The sequence below is a fragment of the Tachyglossus aculeatus genome, chromosome 4 (assembly GCF_015852505.1).
Source record: "Tachyglossus aculeatus isolate mTacAcu1 chromosome 4, mTacAcu1.pri, whole genome shotgun sequence".
Lineage (NCBI taxonomy): Eukaryota > Metazoa > Chordata > Mammalia > Monotremata > Tachyglossidae > Tachyglossus > Tachyglossus aculeatus.
In genome coordinates, this window is record NC_052069.1 from 113,604,304 (window position 1) to 113,623,734 (window position 19,431).

A 19,431-nucleotide genomic window follows, 5' to 3' on the forward strand; every position below is an offset into this window, starting at 1 on the left:
GGGACTAGCAACTCATTTGAATGAATTAGGCAGGAGAACTTGCCCGGGGCTATAAAGGATGAGAATCCAATTCCAGGATTTCCCTGAGAATGTTGAATTTAATAATAATCATAATAATGGCATTTATTAAGCACTTATTATGTGCAAAGCACTGTTCTAAGCGCTGGGGAGGTTACCAGGTGATCAGGTTGTCCCACAGGAGGCTCACAGTCTTAATCTCCATTTTACAGATGAGGTAACTGAGGCACAGAGAAGTGAAGTGACTTGCCCAAAGTCACACAGCTGACAATTGGCAGAGCCGGGATTTGAACCCATGACCTCTGACTCCAAAGCCCATGCTCTTTCCACCGAGCCACGAGGTGGGATTTCAAAGAAGGCTCAGGTAAGGCAGAGTGGCTTTAAACGGGATTGGCTGAGGTGAGTCACCCTGTGCGATTTGCCTCAACTTCTTGAACTCTGGCTCAGAGAGGGGCAAAGAATAGAAATCACCCCGCTACAGAACGTCAAAGCAGCTCTGCAGCTTCTAGAGCGGTTTCTATGAAATGACCTCCTGACTGCAGTGTGGGTGATCACACCCTGAGGTCTCATAAAACAGGAAACGGGGCCCAACGTTGTAATTTCGTTGCTGGGTCTTGTGATGTCACAGGCCCCTTAGGTTTTGCTGTCGTGGTTTATACTGTCATGCAGACTTTTGAGAGGTGGCTTCCACTAGGGAATTCATAGCTCCCTTCTCCTCCAGGCTGGGTTTGGCACGTAAGTGGCCAGAGTTCCAGGGCTGGTTACTCATTGCAGTGGTTTTCTGCGAGCTTTTGGGATCCTTTAAGATGAATAATGGGCTCTCGGTGGAACTCACTGCTGCGTGGTGAGTCCAGGCACAAACCCGATGTCTCTTCTCCCTTCAAACACAACCCTATTAAAGTACCCTCACCCAAACTTTCCAGATTGTTCTATCCTGTTCTCATTCTGAGAGTCTGTCAATCAGTCAATCAATCATATTTATTGAGTGCTAACTGTGTGCACAGTACTGAACTAAGCGCTTGGGAGAGTACAGATTTATTACTCTATTTTACTTGTACATATTTACTGTGCTATTTTATTTTGTTAATATGTTTTGTTTTGTTGTCTGTCCCTTCTAGACTGTGAGCCCGTTGTTGGGTAGGGACCGTCTCTATATGTTGCCGACTTGTACTTCCCAAGCGCTTAGTACAGTGCTCTGCACACAGTAAGCGCTCAATAAATAGGATTGAATGAATACAACACAATATTAACAGATACATTCCCTGCCCTCAACGAGCTTACAGTCTAAAGGACAGTTTGTATTGTTATCCCTCTGGGTCCTGAACACCACTAGGGAGGTAGGGAATTACAGAGGAGTTTTACATGTCATAGCTCCTGCCCTATACCTCTGCCTATCGATCGATAAATCAATGGAATTTATTGAGTGCTTATTGTGTGCAGAGCACTGTACTAAGTTCTTCAGAGAGTACAACACACTTTGTAGACACATTCCCTGCTCACTACAAGCTTACAGTCCTGGGGAGACCAATATTAATATAAATAAATAATGCATACTATATAATTCATAGATATGTATATAAGTCCTCTGGGGCTGAGGATAGGGAGAATATCAAGTTCCCAAATGTCCCCGAATCAAATGCATAAATGATGCAGAAGGGAGAGGGAGCCGGGGAAAAGGGGGCTTAACTGGGGAACCGATTCTGAATAATTGGTAATAATAGCAATATTATTTAAGCACTTTCTATGTGCTAAGCACTACACAGATGATCAGGTCAGACACAATCCCTGTCCCTCATGGGGCCCAATAAGTAGGAGGGAAAACAGGTGTCAAACCCCCATTTCACCGATGAGGAAACAGGCACAGAAAAAATTAAGTATCCTGCCAAGGTCATACAACAGACAAGCGGTGGAGCAGGATTAGAACCCAGGTCCTCCATTCATTCATTCATTCATTCAATCGCATTTATTGAGCACTTACTGTGTGCAGAGCACTGCACTAAGCGCTTGGGAAGTACAAATCGGCAACATACAGAGATGTCCCTACCCAACACTCCCAGGCCCGTGCTCTTTCCACTAGGCAACACTGCTTCTCCATTGAGATGAGAGGATAAAGCAGTTCAATCAGGGAAGGCTTCCTGGCAGGGTTTTTTTTTTCAGTAGTTTTGAAGGAGGAAAGAGGACATTCTAAGCAGCAGGGTGGGGGTGGGGGGAGGTTGCTAAAAAGCCTCCTTGCGTCAGCAGATAACTACCAGTTTCCAGATAGGTATCCACACCCCAACTGGAAACCTGGGAAGCCAGATAAGCCCTCGACAGGAACCGCTATGTGTGTTATGGCACTGCCCTAGGACAGGAGCCGACCGGAGAAGCTCAGGCCTACTAAAATAAAGAACCAACTAACGGCCACCTAATGCCTCCTCTTCTCCAAAGTTCCCGCAGAAGCGTGCAACACGATTCCCCTTGCTCCACTTCCCCCTCCTCGAAACTACATTACCCAGAATCCAAGCCCAAAAGGGAAAGGAAATGCCGTTTCACAAAGAGAGGTTTAGCTCCAACAGCTGCAGCTTCAGAGAGAGAGAGAGAGAGAGAGAGAGAGAGAGGGTTGCGAGGGAGGGGGAAGAGAGAGAAAGAGAGAGAAAGAGAGAGAGAGTCGCCTGTCATTGAGGGAGCCTCCTGTCTGGAAAGGCTGCGGGAGAAATGCCCGGGCCGGGAAGACGAGGGATGAATTCCTGCAAAGTTTGACCCCTTTGCCTTTTCCGCAGCAGCTGAGGCAGGGCGCTGAGCGAAGAGGCTGGAGCAGAGACCCACGTGAGGCTGGCAACACCCATGCCCACCCATGCCCACCCATGCACCCCCGGAGAGGAGGGTGCTTGGGGGAGAGGGGGAAACGGGGGTCGCAGAGGGGGAAACGGGGGTCGGGGAGGGGGGAAGCAATCAATCCGAATCAATAAATGCACCAGGCTGGGCTGCAGGGTGGGAGGGAGAAGAGGCGAGCTCTCCCGGAGGTGCTCCCGGAGGGGGTGGCAGGTGGGAGAGGGGGTAAATGGGGCTGCGGGCAGGGCGTGGGAATTTCGGGCCAGGGGAGCGGGAAGGAAAAGTTCCCCTGCAGAAGGGGGACGTTTGGGAGCGGGAGATTTCCTGACAGCCGGGGAGGGAGGACAGGGGAAGGAGGAGAAAAAGGAGAGGGGAAGGAGGAGATAAAGGAGAGGGGAAGGAGGAGGAAAAGGAGAGGGGAAGGAGGAGGAAAAGGAGAGGGGAAGGAGAAAAAGAAGAGGGGAAGGAGGAAAAGGAGAGGAGAAGGAGAAAAAGGAGAGGGGAAGGAGGAGAAAAAGGAGAGGGGAAGGAGGAGAAAAAGGAGAGGGGAAGGAGAAAAAGGAGAGGAGAAGGAGAAAAAAGGAGAGGGGAAGGAGGAGAAAAAGGAGAGGGGACTTAGGTGTAAGGCGCACGGGCCGGGCTGGGTGCCATGGTGCGCGCCTATCTCTCTGTGCCCTAGGCACCGAGGAGGAGGAGGAGGAGGAGATTGCCTGCAGATGAAGAGGGCACCTCCTGGCTGCTGAAGGCGAGGAGGAGGAGGAATCGGAGCCAGCCCAGAGACTGCCGGAGAAGCGAAATGCCACCCACTGCAGGGATCGCCTAAAAGCAGCGCTCTGGCCGGGGAGGGGGAGGGGAGGGCTCAGGCCGGGCTCTCCCCGGAGGAGGAGGAGGAGGAGGAGGAGGGCCGGGGGCCGGGGGTCGGGGGGGGCGGCCCCCTCCCCCCGACCAGGTGGGGGTCACCGAACATGTCACGGCCGCCGATTATGCGCTGGGATCTGAGGGCCCGAGGCTGCCACTGACCGGGAGGGAGGGAGGGGCGAGGAAAAAGGGGAGGGGGCGAGGCAGCAGGAGCTGCACTTTCAGCTCAGCGACCTGCAGGACAGTCCAGCGCTCGACACCCCTCCTCTAAGCCGACCCCCGACCCGAAAAACACCCCCCATCTCCCATCCCCCTTTACCCCACCAGGAGGAAAGTTGGGCCCAACTTTTCAGAAGAGGCTTTGAAGGGCTTCTCCCTTCCCGCAGCGCAGCCGGGTGGAGAGACCCCCTGCCCAGGAAAAAAGAAAATCCAAAAGAAGGGGGGGCAGGAGGACCCTCGGACCCCACACTCAAAGAGCCCACTAGCCCGGGAGCCCCCTGGCCCAGGAGCAAGTTGCAGAACAGTGGCCAACGTGGTGCAATGTGACCGTTCCGAGGATCGGAAATAGCTTTTTTCGTGGTGGCTTTTTCCTTCCCGCTGCTTTTTTCCCCACCCCCCACCCCCCCTTTTTTTTGGGAATGCGAACCAAAGTGTGACAGCCATTCGACAACCAACCGCACCTCCCGGGAGTTATATTTATTGCAGGTTCAACCTCTCTCCTCCTGGAAGCCTCAAGTTGGAGGAGTTGCTGTCGCGTCCTTTTGCTGATTGCATAGACACTGTTATTTAATTTATTACACTGTGCGCGTGTGAGAGAGAGGGAGTGTGTGTGTGTGTGTGTGTGCGTGTGACGAGAAAGAGAGAGCAGGAAAGGAAGAGGAGCAGGAAGTAGATTCGCCGCATTTGGGGTGACAAGGCTGAGAGGGGACATCCTTTTTTATTTGTATGTGTCAGCGCTCTGCTTCTTCATCCAAAGAATCAAGGCCAAGCCTCTAACGTCCCCCCGCCAGGTGAGGAAGGCAAGGAAGCAAGGAAAGGGCCAGATCGCGACGCGAAATGCTTATTTATTGAACTCCAAACTTTTCTTTTTTAAACCCAAAGAGTACCTGAAATTTTACCCATTGCTCGAGGAGAACAAGGCCTTCCAGGCTTCCGATATGCTGCTCAGTCCTTATTCGTAAGAGGACGAGAGATACTGACCTGAAGCATCCTCTCCCCTCCAGCTGATAAATTTTTGTATCCTATGGATATTGGTCTCCAGACTACCCCTCGGGAAGATCTGTATTGGATCAAGCTGCTCTGACGATTTCAATGCCTAAACTTCTGTGGGACTGTTGGCGTTTACTAAATATTGACCTGGTACTGTATGCCATGGGCTGTATTCAGAGCATCAACTGCAAATCTAAAGTTTTCCGGGAAAGTATTTCGGTGATCGACGTGAAAGCTTCCATTGATCCCATCCCCACCAGCATCGATGAGTCCTCCAGCGTGGTCCTCCGCTACAGGACTCCACACTTCCGAGCTTCCGCCCAAGTGGTCGTGCCACCCATCCCGAAGAAGGAGACCTGGATCGTGGGCTGGATCCAAGCCTGCAGCCACATGGAGTTTTACAACCACTACGGCGATCAGGGCATGTGAGTATCTCCTGCTGCCTGCTTTCCGGGGAGCCAGGGGAACTGTGTCGGGGGGTCCCTGCGGTGGGCTCAGGGAGGGGAGGATGTCGTCGTGTCTAGACAGATACTCTCCCAGGTTTAGACTCCAGTCTCTTTGGGCCGCACTCCCTGTGCAGAGCCAGAGGGTCAGCAGGGGAGAAACCAACCTAGCATACTGCTCCTTAAAGGAGAGGAGCAGGATAGAGCTCGGGTCTTGGATCCAGGAGGACCTGGGTTCTAATCCCTGCTCTGCCACTTGTCCGCTGTGTGACCTTGAGCAACTCACTTCACTTCTCTGGGCCTCAGTTCCCTCATCTGTAAAACAGAGATTAAGACCGTGAGCCCCATGTGGGACGTGGACTGTTCAACCTGATCAGCCTGTATCTACCACATTGCTTAGTAAAGTGCATAACGCTTAACAAATATTGTAAAAAAATAAACGAGAGGAGTGATTTGGGGGGTGGGGGTCCTTCTAGGGGATCCCAACCACATTCCGGAGCCTGGAACTGGAGGGAGAGGTTCCAGAGCCCAGGGCCCCAGACCTGGTTTTCTGTGTTTCATTGTATTTTGGATGTGGCTGGGCCTCTTTCCCTACTGCAACCTCAGGGCCCTTCTGCTCCCCGTCTCCAGCCCCAGGAACATTTTGACCTGTGCCGTATGGTTGTGGCGGCCAAGCTGGGCTTGGCCTATCAGTGTAACCTGAGTTGGGTGGCGGTATTCTGTTGGCAGGGCGCCGGGCACATGGGAGAGGGTAGAGTCCTAATAAGTGGCATTGAGTTTTTAATTGGGGACGGGGGAGTGGTCAGCCACGTGTGGGGACTATTGAAGCCGCCAAACCCTTTACCTAACAGTCAGTTTCATTTTCTCAGCATCAGTGAGTAATTGGTTTAATTTTACTTTCTTCTTCCAAATGGTCTTTGGGACGAATGATCCAAAAGGTCTATTTGGTCTAACCTCCTCCATCCCTTTAACTGGAAGTGCTCTTTAAACCGGACCTAGCCGGTTCGCAGCGGGTTCAGGTCTCAGGCTATAGAAGGATCCAAACCTTGGGGTCCCCAGGATTTCAGCCTGCTTCTTCAGGCCACCAAGCATGATGCGGGACCTTGGCACGTGGCCTGGGTACTGGGGTCCCATGCCTCGGGGTATTTCTGAGGGGACTGTCACCCTAGGTCGAGATGGCAGCCGATCTCCCCAGACAGCTGGAGCACCATCCTCTCGGTGCCTTCTGTTAAGTGGGGCCTGCAGGGTCATCCTTGCTTGGCTCGGTAAGAGAGGCTCAGATCAGATCCGGCAAAAAGAGAAGGGGAAGGGACGAGCCAAGAGATGGAAATGTGTACATGGAACTGGAGTGGAGCCAACTAAGGCCCTCCTTTATAACCCCGGTAGTGAGATTGAAAGGAAATGCCTTCACCCAGAGGAACGTCCCCTCCTGACAAACCGGGAGGCTCTGGGACCAAATAGAGCCGGAACCATCCCCATTCTTTGGGGTGCGGACGGGGGAGGGGGTAGCAGAGACTCTCTGTAGCCTTCCCCGTCACAGGAAGAAGCTGGGAAAGGGACTCCATGCAGTTGGTCGGAAGTGGGGCTTTCTAAGAACATTAAGACCAAAAGCATTCCTGGGATATTCAGGTTCTCCCAGGGAAACTGTCATGAAATGTCAAGAACCCGAATGTACCTTCTCCTTACTATTCCATTATGTATCGGGAAGCCAGATGGTTCTCCTTTTTTGGGAAGCAGCTGCCGTTAGTGAAGAGAGCTTTAGGAAGAGCAGTGTGAAGTACCCTGCTAGCCGTTCGGATGAAAGACGCTAAGTAAATATCTGCAGAGAGGGCTGGAGCCAGGGCTGATAGTCGGAAGACCTGAGTCTAACTCTTTTTCACTCACTGGGTGACCTGAGAGAAATTGCCTCTCTTCTCTGTTCCCTTTCCCATTTTTATAAAAATGGGAACAGATTCCCCCCCGGGGGTGGGTCTTTACTTTGTGTAAAGCTCTTTGAGTGTCAGAAGTGAGTGGGAGGGTGATCAACATCCTACATTACTGTACTCAAAGGGCCGTACTTCCTCCCTAAGCACATCCTCACTCTCACACAGAGCCCTCAGAACTGAGAATAGTGGTTTTTTTTTTTCTAGCAGAGCCTGCTTTCCTTCCTCTTCTGTTCCCCTTCCCCTCCTTTTGTTCTCTGTCTCCCCGGGCCCAGGCCCCCCAAGCTCTGCTGGGAGGGATTCTGTGGCCATTCTCCACACAGCTTCTCTCAGCCACCAGAGGCTCACAGAAACTCACTAAACACTGTGATGGGTCACCTGAAGGAGGGCTGGAGTACTAAGTTTAAGCATGTTGTAAAGTGCTTTGCACACAGGAAGCTCTCAATAAGTACAGTTGGGGAAGCAGCGTGGCTCAGTGGAAAGAGCACGGGCTTTGGGGTCAGAGTTCATGGGTTCGAATCCCGGTTCTGCCAACTGTCAGCTGTGTGACTTTGGGCAAGTCACTTAACTTCTCTGTGCCCCAGTTACCTCATCTGTAAAATGGGGATGAAGATTGTGAGCCCCCCGTGGGACAACCTGATCACCTTGTAACCTCCCCAGCGCTTAGAACAGTGCTTTGCACAGAGGAAGCGCTTAATAAATGCCATCATTATTATTACAATTGAATGAATGAATGAATGAGTGTTCTTCCTTTAAACTTATTTTCCAGAATCATTTTGGAAAAAAGGTGGGCTATGGAACCCCCTCCTATTTCTTCCCTTTTCCTCTCCTGGGAAATTCACAGTAATTTTTGCGGGAGGAGGATCTGGCCTGACGGCACCCCCGCTCCACCCCCACAGACCCCTGCATCAGTAGTGGAGTTACCCAATAAATATGATGGACTGACTGAACCAGGTAGTCGAACTAACTAGAAACCTGGAATTCTGATCAGCCTAATCCACTGCCCCAGCTGAGGGAAGGAAGCAAGACCTCACATTGTGAAAATAAAGTTAGGTCTGCTGAGTCCTCATCGAATTGGAGGGGGTGGACAGTTTCCCCAGTGTCGGGAGAGGATTGCATTCATCATCACCGCACAGCCTCGAAAATGCTAATTCCAACACTACTCCACAACCAGTAATCCAGGCAGCTGTTTGAAATCAAAGATGAAACCTGGTAAGACAATCAAGTTCCAGGATAGAAATAACTGGAAAGCAATAAAAAAGCAACCTGATGGATGAGGGGGCTCAGTACGGTGAGGGGCGTTTGTACGCTAGACATCTATATATTTGATAATGTTTTGAGCCAACCTTCAGGGTGGAAACATTGGGAGCTTCTTCCACCCCTTGTCCATTTTTGGGACACCTGCTTCCCTGACCAGAGGTGGGGCAGGTGGGGTGGGAGGCCCCAGCACAGAGCTCCTAAAGTGCAGCCTCCCAGCCCCAAACCTGCAAGTCTGGTGCTTTCAGTGCTACATCGGACTAGTCATCAGGGTGGGAGATTCCCCCCTCCAGCCCCCTGACCATAGAGAACAGCCCCCCCTACAACCACATGGACTATGGGGGCAGCTGGTCCCCCCACCCCAATAACAGTTCTGCTCATATTCCCAGTCCTATCCCCGACAATCTTCAACTGGCCTTCCTGGGATCGCCGCCTAATCCAGTCCAACAGTGAACCCAGATAATGATAATGATGGCATTTGTTAAGCACTTACTATGTGTCAAGCACCATTCTACGCGCTGGGGTAGAAACAAGCTAATCAGGTTGATACAGTCCCTCCCAACATGGGGCTCACAGCCTTAATCCCCATTATCCAGATGAGGTAACTGAGGCACAGAGAAGTGAAGTGACTTGCCCAAAGTCACCCAGCAGACGGGATGGAGCTGGGATTAGAACCCAGGTCCTTCGGACTTCCAGAACCATGCTGTATCCATTAGGCCATACTGCTTTGGCCCCACATGTTCTGTGTCCCTTTCCCTAGAATCTGGGTGAACTAGGAGGACCAGATCTCTCAAAGGGGCTTGGACCTAGGGCAGGCAGGTGACAGGCAGGTACCGCTCCCTCATTCATTCAATCATATTTACTGAGTGCTTACTGTGTGCAAAGCACTGTATTAAGCCCCTGGGAGAGTACACTATAACAACAGACTCTTTCCTGCCCCTAACAAGCTCACAGTTTAGAGAGGGAGACAGACGCCACTATAAATAAATAAATAGATGAATGAATAAATAAATACATTGCAGATGTAATAATAATAATGGTATTTGTTAAGTGCTTACTATGTACCAGGCACTCTACTAAGCACTGGGGTGAATACAAGCAAATCGAGTTGGACACCGTCTCTGTCCCATGTGGGGCTCGCAGTCTCAATCCCCATTTCACAGATGAGGAAACTGAAGGACAGAGAAGTGAAGTGACTTGCTCAAGGTCACGGAGCTGACGAGTGGCAGAGCCAGGATAGAACCCATGACCTTCTGACTCCCAGGACCGTGTGCTCTATCCATTACTACTAAGTTGCCGACTTGTACTTCCCAAGCGCTTAGTACAGTGCTCTGCACACAGTAAGTGCTCAATAAATATGATTGAATGAATGAATTACAGTATATAGAGATATATAGGTATCCCGGCTCTGCCAACTGTCAGCCGTGTGACTTTGGGCAAGTCACTTAACTTCTCTGTGCCTCAGTTCCCTCATCTGTAAAATGGGGATTAAGACTGTGAGTCCCCTGTGGGACAACCTGATCACCTTGTAACCAGCGCTTAGAACAGTGCTTTGCACATAGTAAGCACTTAATAAATGCCATTATTATTATTATTATTATCAGAGGGATGAGAAGCAGCATGGCTCAGTGGAAAGAGCATGGGCTTTGGAGTCAGAGGTCATGGGTTCAAATTCCAGCTCTGCCAACTGTTAGCTGTGTGACTTTGGGCAAGTCACTTAACTTCTCTGTGCCTCGGTTCCCTCATCTGTAAAATGGGGATTAAGACTGTGAGTCCCCTGTGGGACAACCTGATCATCTTGTAACCTCCCCAGCGCTTAGAACAGTGCTTTGCACATAGTAAGCACTCAATAAATGCCATTTTTTTATTATTATTATTATTATCAGGGGGATGAGAAGCAGCATGGCTCAGTGGAAAGAGCACGGGCTTTGGAGTCAGAAGTCATGTGTTCAAATCCCTGCTCTGCCAATTGTCAGCTGTGTGACTTTGGGCAAGTCACTTCACTTCTCCGTGCCTCAGTTCCCTCATCTGTAAAATGGGGATTAAGACTGTGAGTCCCCCGTGGGACAACCTGATCACCTTGTAACCTCCCCAGTGCTAAGAACAGTGCTCTTTTCACAGAGTAAGTGTTTAATAAATGCCACCATTATTATTATGAGAGGGAGCAGAAAGACTGGAGATGAACAGGGGACGTTGCTGGAACCGGAGGATTCTCCCTCTTTCTGGGTTGCTCACAGACCGAGTCTTGTCCTCTCCCGTTCCGCTGGCAGCGGGGGCCCAGCGCCCAGCTGTTCATCCGGAACTGCCGGCAGCAAAGGGAAATCCCACCGGCCCTGCGATCTCTTCCTGAAATCAGGACCTCGGCAGGAGGCCGCTCGGAAAACAACTCGGACTCGAGCCGCAGGAGAGGCAGGCCGGTTCGAACAGAGCTGGGGAAGAGGGGGACTAGGGCTTTCAAACCCACTGGGGTTGAGGAAGTGCAGGAAGAATGTTGGCAGCCCCAGGACCAGGCGACTCAAGTCCCACCAGACTATCCCGGCCAGAAGGTCGATTTGAGCCAAGCCAAGCCCTCCCAGCTGTGGAAGGTGGGAGAAGCAGTCAAGCCGGGACGGGCTGTTCTCATGGAGGCCCCTGCCTTGTGGGGTCAGCCCCGGGCCACCACGCTTCAAATTCAAAAGGTCCGGAGGACAGGGGAGATGTTGGAGGAGGAAGGTCCCACGCTGTGACCTTCCTTTACAGACCTCGGTTACCTCATCTGTAAAATGGGGATTGAGACTGTGAGCCCCACATGGGACAGGGACTGTGCCCCTCCCGATTTGCTTGTATCTACCCCAGTGCTTAGTACAGCGCCTGGCACATAGTAAGTACTTAACGAATACTATTATTATTATATAGATATGTATGGAGCATTTCTGTGAGCAGAGCGCTAGACGTGGGGAGGGCGGAGAGCGGCGGCAGAATCTAGATGCCCCAGGCTGTGTTCCGTAATGTCAATTATTAGACATTTGGGCCTGCTATAAGCCCGTATGTGCAGATTTGACCCCATCCGAGCCTCCCGGCCTCCAGGCTCCCTGGGGCTCACAGTCCCGCGCTAGCAAGCTAAATGGGGATAAAGATTGTGAGGCCCCACGTGGGACAACCTGATCACCTTGTATTCCCCCCAGCGCTTAGAACAGTGCTTTGCACATAGTAAGCGCTTAACAAATGCCATCATTATTATTATTATTAGCCAGAGACCTTACAGAACCCCTTGGGGTGGCTGTCAGCACCACAGCCCCTTTTGGGACCCGTGGGCCAGGCCATTTCCAGCTTGAATCAAGTACGTGAGGACCAAACCAGACCTTCTAAACAAACCAAACTGAGGCCGAAAGACATTCCAGCTCCCGATAAGGCACTAATAATAATAATAATAATTCTGGCACTTGTTAAGCAATTACTGTGGGCCAGGACCTTTACTAAACACTGGGGTGGATACAAACAAATCAGGTTGTTCCACATGGGGCTCACAGTCGTAGCCTCCCGGTACAATCTCTTCTTCTGCCCAGTATCTCATCCTGTCTTATCTCTCTCTCTCCCTAATATAAAAGTCCAGCACTGGGGTCCTGAACCCCTGAGAATCCCTTCCTATAGGCCAAGACATTGCCTGTTGCCTAGGAGAAGCTGTCTGGCTTAGTGGATAGGACATGAACCTTCCAACTTGTACTTCCCAAGCGCTTAGTACAGTGCTCTGCATACAGTAAGCGCTCAATAAATATGATTGATTGATTGATTGGGAGTCAGAAGGACCTGGGTTCTAATCCCAGCTCTGCCAACTAGTCTGCTGTGTGACCTTGGACAAGTTACTCCACACCTCTGTGCCCCAGTTACCTCATCTGGAAAATGGGGACTAAGACTGTGAGCCCCATGTGGGACAGGAGTTGTGTCCAACCTGATTAACTTATAGCTACTCCAGTGCTTAGAATGGTGTCTGGCACATAGTAAGCGCTTAGCAAATACCGCAATTATTATTATTATTAGCAGCGTCAAGAAAGAGAAAACTAGGAATAGGAGGAGTAAGTGCTTAGTACAGTGCTCTGCACCCAGTAAGCGCTCAATAAATACGACTGATTGAATGAATGAATGAGGAGTGACTTTTAGGGTCAAGCCATTCTATGCTAGGCTTGGAGGCAGAAGAACCTTATGGTAGGCGTGCAAATAAGTTCCTCTACCTACCTATAACCACTTTTACCAGCTCAGTCTCCTCCCAGGAAGTAACACAGTAAGTGAAATTAACACAGTAGGTGAAATCAGCATTCCTTTCAGCTGACTTGGCATAAGTCATTTTGCACAGGTAGTGGGGGGTCTGATGATTTCCTCTTGAATGTGAGCCTCCAATGAGGGGAAATGAAAACGTGAAAACCCCCACCTCCTCTTCATCTATCGATATACTGACCACCTGTGAGGAGGGCACCTTACCCTTTAGTAGGCCCCTGGCATGGCCCACTACAGCTCTCTTGCATGATAGAGGTCAGTGAAAACTCCAAGGTAAATTTGACAGCATTTATGGGCAGGGAATGTGTTTATCGACTCTGTTACATTGTATTCTCCCAACCGCTTAGTACAGTACTCTGCACACAATAAGCGCGCAATAAATACCATTGATCGATTAGCTCGAACTGGCCTATAAAACTCCTTCAATTCCGGTAACAGTTCCGTGAAATAAACCCTTCACTTGTTCTGGAGCCCAGCTGAGGCCAAACCAAGAGAATAATTATTTTTAAATCATTCATAATTTGGGCTCTCCAACATCTCGGGCCCACCTTACCTATCTGCTCTCTTCACCCGCTATTCCCCAAGTCACTGTCTTCACTCCTCCCAGTTCAACCTTTTAACCGTACTTCGTTCTCGATTCTTCCCCCTCCAACCCGTAACTCACGCTGTTCCCCCGGCCTGAAACGCTCTCCCTCCCTGCTTTCAGATCTCTCCTACAATCCCAACAAGCTTTCCTTGCTTCATCTCCCAGCACCCGGAGTCATTATCATCCCTCAGCCAACTGTAGCACTGCTGAACTTATTTATACTCTCCTTAGCACTTGTGTATCTATGTCCACTCCATTTATTTATTCCCATCACCGTAACTGTATTTTTGTGTTTCTCTCTCCTGTTAGAGGGCAAGTCCTTTGTCAGCAGGAAACGTGTCTGTACTTCCCAAGCACTAAGTATAGTGCCCCACACCAAGTAGGTACTTAGTAAGTGCTTCAACTACTACTATTTTTCTTCCTCCAGCTCGTTGTGAGCAGGGAATGTGTCTGTTTATTGTTATACTCTACTCTCCCAAGCACTTAGTACAGTGCTTTGCACACAGTAAGCGCTCAATTAATATGGTTGAATGGAAACATAGCAGTCTGGGGATATTTAGTACGCTCTCTTCATTCATTAACCTGTGGGGGTTGGTTGAAAAGCGAGTGATTTCTCTGAAACCAAGAGCACGGGCCCCAGGAATCCTGTGGAGGTTCAGGTCAGATTACCCTGCGCATCCTCCTGCGATTTCACCTGTGTGGGTTGGGTTCGGCTCCTGGGAGCAGCGTGAGGGTGGTGGGGTGAGAGTCCCAGATGTTAGGAGGTAAACGCTTTACAAACGCAAGGTCACAGTGTCCTTTTGTGCTTATCCTGCTTGCAGCGGGGAGGGCACCTGGGAGTGACAGCTGGCCCGGGAGAGGCGGCAATGCGCTAGGATTCCGGGTAGCATTAAGGGGGATTTTTAAGCTCAAGCAATTAAAAGGTGGGGTGTTTGTCACAATGTGCACACCATGTCAGAGTAATAATCTAATAATAAATTATGGCATTTGTTAAGCGCTTACTATGTGCCGAGCACGGTCCTAAGCACTGGGGTAGATTCGAGTTAATCGGATTGGGCACAGTCCCTGTCCTACATGAGGCTCGCACTCTTAATCCCCACTTTACAGAGGAGGTAACGGAGGCCCTGAGAAGTTAAGCAACTATGTGCAGAGCACTGTACTAAGCGCTTGGGAGAGTACAATATGACAAAAAAAGACACATTCCCTGCCCACAACGAGCTTACTCCCTGAGTTACCTAGCCCAGGGCAGGAGAGACGGACTTTCCCACCTTCCCCCAGCCCCTAAACCTCTGGTGGAGGATAATGACAATAATAATGGTATGTGTTCAGCGCTTACTATGTGCCAAGCATTGTTCGAAGCACTGAGGTAGCTACAAGGTTATCAGTCCCGTATTGGGGTCACAGTCTAGGTGGGAGGGAATAGGATTTAATCCCCATTTTACAGTTGAGGAAACAGGCACAGAGAAGCTAAGTTACTTGGCCAAGGTCACACAGCAGACAAGTGGTGGGATTAGAACCCAGGTTTTCTGACTGCCAGAAGGATGTGTGTGTGTGTGTGTGTGTGTGTGTGTGTGTGTGTGTGTGTTTGTATATGTAAGCGCATATCTGGGAAAGGACAGGAGTCCTTGGGTGAGCTCGGAAAGTTTCTGTGATCCATGATTCATTGGAATTCCTTACTCCTAGGTCGAGCTGGGAGCTCCCAGATCTACAGGAAGGCAAAATCCAGGCCATCAGTGACTCCGATGGCGTGAACTACCCCTGGTACGGCAACACCACGGAGACGTGCACCATCGTGGGCCCTACCAAAAGAGACTCAAAATTTATCATCAGCATGAATGACAACTTCTACCCCAGCGTCACGTGGGCGGTGCCCGTCAGCGAGAGCAACGTGGCCAAACTGACCAGTATCCACAGGGATCAGAGTTTCACCACCTGGCTGGTGGCCACGAACACTGCCACCAATGACATGGTCATCCTCCAGACTCTCCACTGGCGCATGAAGCTGGGCATCGAGGTGAACCCCAGCCGGCCTCTGGGACAGCGTGCCAAGCTCCGGGAACCGACCGCCCAAGAGCCGCCTCAGATCCTGAGCAAAAATGAGCCAATACCACCCAGTGCCCTTGTCAAACCCAACGCCAACGATGCTCAGGTGCTTATGTGGCGGCCCAAGGATGGGCAGCCCTTGGTGGTGATCCCACCCAAGCACCGGTAAGAAAGCAGGGCTTCTGGCTCGGGGCGGGAAACGCTGCTCTCGTCAACTACTACTACTGGTTCCAAACAAACAAAAAATAATAATATCAAAGCAAAATCAAGATGCACTTTGCGGTCATTCAACAAAATGCAACCATTCTACCTTCTCCACCGGGACGGAATTCACTGTGTTTGAAGCTCCAGAGAAGACCTCTGGGGGTTTTCTCGTCACCTGCTTCCTAAGGGGGGAAATGGCCTCTCCAGATCCATACAACCTATACACCAAACCCTTTGGATCGCCTCTCTGACCTTCCTCTCTCTCTCCCCCCACCACCTTTGGTTATGATATGGGTTTCAGCTGCTCCCTTTCAACAGACTAGCTGAAACCAAAGCGTTTTAGTTCCTTTTTGTATGCGTGTGTGTGTGTATGTGTGAGAGTGAGAGAGAATGAGAGAGAGAAAGAGGGAGAGAGAGAGCCTGAGTTTGGGGAAAGGGGTAGGGGAAGCCATGTTCTTGGAACAACCAGACACCTTTATTTATTGACAGATGTCTTTTAAAGAGGAAAAGGTTCCAGTTAGCAAACTCCGACCTCTCAGTCCCCATGTCATGCGGCCTTAAAATAGACATTGCTATTTTGCTTTGCCAAATTTTTGCCTTAAGATGCGTTTTAAAAAAAAGAAAAGCAGAGTCTCTTTCTTCAGGGCAGGAAGGTGGGTCTGGATGGAGAAGTACGAAGCTTCCATCAAAGAAAGATGGGGAGCGGGTGACCAAGACTGCAGAACGTAGAAATAAATGGAGCTTCTTGGGTTTCTCCTGGAACAGCAGCAAGGAAACAAAGCTCAGGCCTAAAGCAGCTGCGGGTTTTCATTTCAAGCAGAAATGGAACCGCCTTACTGACCCTAAATTAAAAATATCACCCATCTGTACTTGAGAAGCTTAGTGAAAGCATTCACACCCACCTGACCTGACTACTTTAGGCATTCATTTTTGGGGGGAGGGGGGTGACTGGTCCAGGACCCTTTCAGCTTTAGAATTCCAGGAGTCCACCCGTCCCTCCCTGACTAAGCCCATCCAGCCATCTTGGTGCCTGCAGTTTTGGACCCCGCATGCCTCTCTGCTCTGTGATGGGGAGGGGTGGTGTCCTTCAGGTGACACTTGGGAATCCCGCACAGGTGGAGGCCAGGTTGGGCGACGGGAACCACCAACCAGAGACTAGATTATGGTGGAGAAGGCGTAAACCCAGCAAGTCTGTGCTCCTGAACTGGAGCATGGTCCCTCTCCGTTCGTCGGCAGAGACCCTCAGCGATTTTGTCCCTTCCCATCTGCCCTGGAAAAACGATCACCACCAAAGCAACTAGGTTTCCAGGAGCAAAACCAAGTAAACAAATGTACCTTCCTCTTGCTTCGGTGGTGTGAGATCAGAGCTGCTGCAGACAGCACTCTCCAGAGGCTGCAGCCCTCCAGGTCCCAAGTTCAGTTCCAGGAGGTCTCTGGCCCTTCAGGTCATCTCCCTGATGGGCACCAACTAGTTTCTGGGGACCGGGGGATGTCCAGGAGGGCCACATTTTCTGGACAGTCTTTCTCTTGCTGAGAAAGCCTAGAGGCACTTCCCTGATGTTTCCTATTCACGGCATCTGAGGAAGAGGGAGCAAAAACATCCAGCACTTAGAACAGTGCTTTGCACATAGTAAGCGCTTAACAAATGCCATTATTATTATCATTATTATTATTATTAAAAACGTGCTCAAAGAGGCCTTCAGAGAGGAGCCCAATTCACCTATTCATTCATTCATTGATTCAATCGTATTTATTGAGCGCTTACTGTGTGCAGAGCACTGTACTAAGCGCTTGGGAAGTACAAGTTGGCAACATATAGAGACGGTCCCTACCCAACAATGGGCTCACACTCCAGAATGATGTGGGCCCAGATGATGGCCCCAGATGATGATGATGATAGTATTTGTTAAGCGCTTACTATGCATCAAGCACCATTCTAAGCGCTGGGGTAGATACAAACTAATCAGGTTGGACACAGTCCCTGTCCCACATGGGGCTCACAGTCTTAATCCCCATTTTACAGGGGGATGCCCCGAGAAGTTGAGTGACTTCCCAAGGTCACACAGCAGACAGGTGGCGGATCCAGGATTAGAACCCAGGTCCTTCTGACCCGCAGATCCATGCTTTATCCACAAGGCCATGCTGCTTCTCAGTGCCTTCTTAATGTTTATCCCCCTCTGCGTCAGGCTATGCCCGGGCTTGCCAGCAGAAAGCATTGGCTGCCTCATCTGTACTCTCCTGGCACCGGAGTAGTTGGCTACTGCTGCTCTGATCTCCTCCCCCACCCTCCTCCTCCTCCTCCTCCTACCTGGGCTCTCTCTGAATTCTGACCCCAATCACCTAATGCGCCTTCATCTCCAGATAAATAATCCAGGACAGGTCATGCACCGCAGACAATCCCTCCCTGCAGATGAAAAATAATCCGTTTCTGCTAGAGATGAGCCCTTTATCCCAGTCTCCGTGAAGGTCGGGAATATACCCTCCCCCGAGTCCCAAGTGATGCAGCGCATCTGCTTCCTGTGCCATGTTGCTGGATTTCAGGTGTGCACGTGAAGCAGAGTCTCCTAGCCCGGGTTTCAGGCTTACCCCACTCGTGCCTTTGACCACGGTACATAGAGAGCCAGGTTGCTCTGTGGCGATGAGTAAGGCAAGCCCACTGCTCTGGCTAGCGGCAGGTTTAGGAGCTCCCTACTGCTCTTTATACTGCTCAGAGTTCGGGGTGAGAAAGGGGTCACTGCAGCTTTAAGACTCCACGCTTGTGTGATGGATAACAGCATTCCTGTCTCTGCTTCTTTACAAAACCCGCCAAGGACAGACTGATCCACCATCCAGAGATGACTGTGCTGCAGAGCTGACGATGTGGCTGTTTAATAACCCCGTTGCTGGGTGATTAGAATGGGTGCTGATAGCCTTGACGCTCCCAATCAAAACCTGTTCATCTGTGCATGCGGATCTTCCCACATCCTAAGTGGCTTCCAATCATTAGAAGTTACCAGCTCCCTCTCTCTCTTTCTCTCTCTCTGAGCCAGCTCTTCAGAGCCTAGGATATTTCCAGACTGACCCGAGGCAGAGGGAGCTCCAAGAGGAGAGGCGGGGGGGTAGGAGGGGAAGGTAGCGCCTTCAGAGCTAGCATAGTGTCCCCACCGGGGAGCGAATAAATCGTAGCATGAGCCCGCAGTTGCCCGGGGCGCAGTCTGGTGCCAGCCACTCAACTGTTGGGGCTTGGGTCCGTTCCACGGTGCTCAGAGCTGATGGAGGATGCCCATTGGTATCCTCCCACCGGAGCTGGGAGAAAGCCAGAAGCGCCGTTCAGCTGGGAGCTCGCACCCAAGCATCCGTGGTCACTGCACATCCATCACCACAAGCCTAGTTTGGATCATTTCAAGGGATGCACCTACTCCTTCAAGCCACCTTTCCCCCTTCCCTGCGGAGAACCCTCAGCCTCCCCCGTGTCAGGCAGGGATGTGAGAAAGAGGCAGAGCCCCCTGGCTCTCGGGGCCCTATGGGACCCTTCCCCCCAACCCCATGCCCCCGGACCCCCATCCTGGCTGGGGCTGGGCCAGGGCAGTCTCGGCGGAGACAGCCGTGTTCCTGCATTGGAGTGCGCTGACGGGAAGCCCTGTTCACCGAAGGTGGGAGGCACAAGAGAAAATTCCCCCAGAGGCCTGGATCCAGCATCTTAGTCCTCTCTCCTGCCTGGAAGCACTGACACGAATTGAACAGGACCTCCGCTCTAGGGGACTCAATTCCGCCCCATCTTCCCCCAGCCCGGACACTCCTCCCAGCAATAAAAGCCGTCCCTGGACACGCAATCATACTGTGAAAACCA

At 51.0% G+C, this 19,431-nt stretch overlaps 1 protein-coding gene across 2 annotated transcripts; it reads left to right on the forward strand.

Moving 5' to 3' along the window:
• Positions 1 to 3,900: 3,900 nt before the first annotated feature.
• Positions 3,901 to 15,832, forward strand: FAM78A (family with sequence similarity 78 member A). Of its 2 annotated transcripts, XM_038745803.1 has the most exons (3): positions 3,901 to 4,697; positions 4,789 to 5,321; positions 15,039 to 15,832. In XM_038745803.1, the coding sequence occupies exons 2-3, from the start codon at positions 4,999 to 5,001 to the stop codon at positions 15,565 to 15,567; spliced, it is 852 nt and encodes a 283-aa protein (XP_038601731.1). In that variant the 5' UTR covers positions 3,901 to 4,697; positions 4,789 to 4,998; the 3' UTR covers positions 15,568 to 15,832. The 2 variants fall into 2 exon arrangements, with proteins under 2 accessions (XP_038601731.1, XP_038601730.1); XM_038745802.1 differs by having other exon boundaries at positions 3,901 to 5,321.
• The last annotated feature ends 3,599 nt before the right edge of the window (positions 15,833 to 19,431 follow it).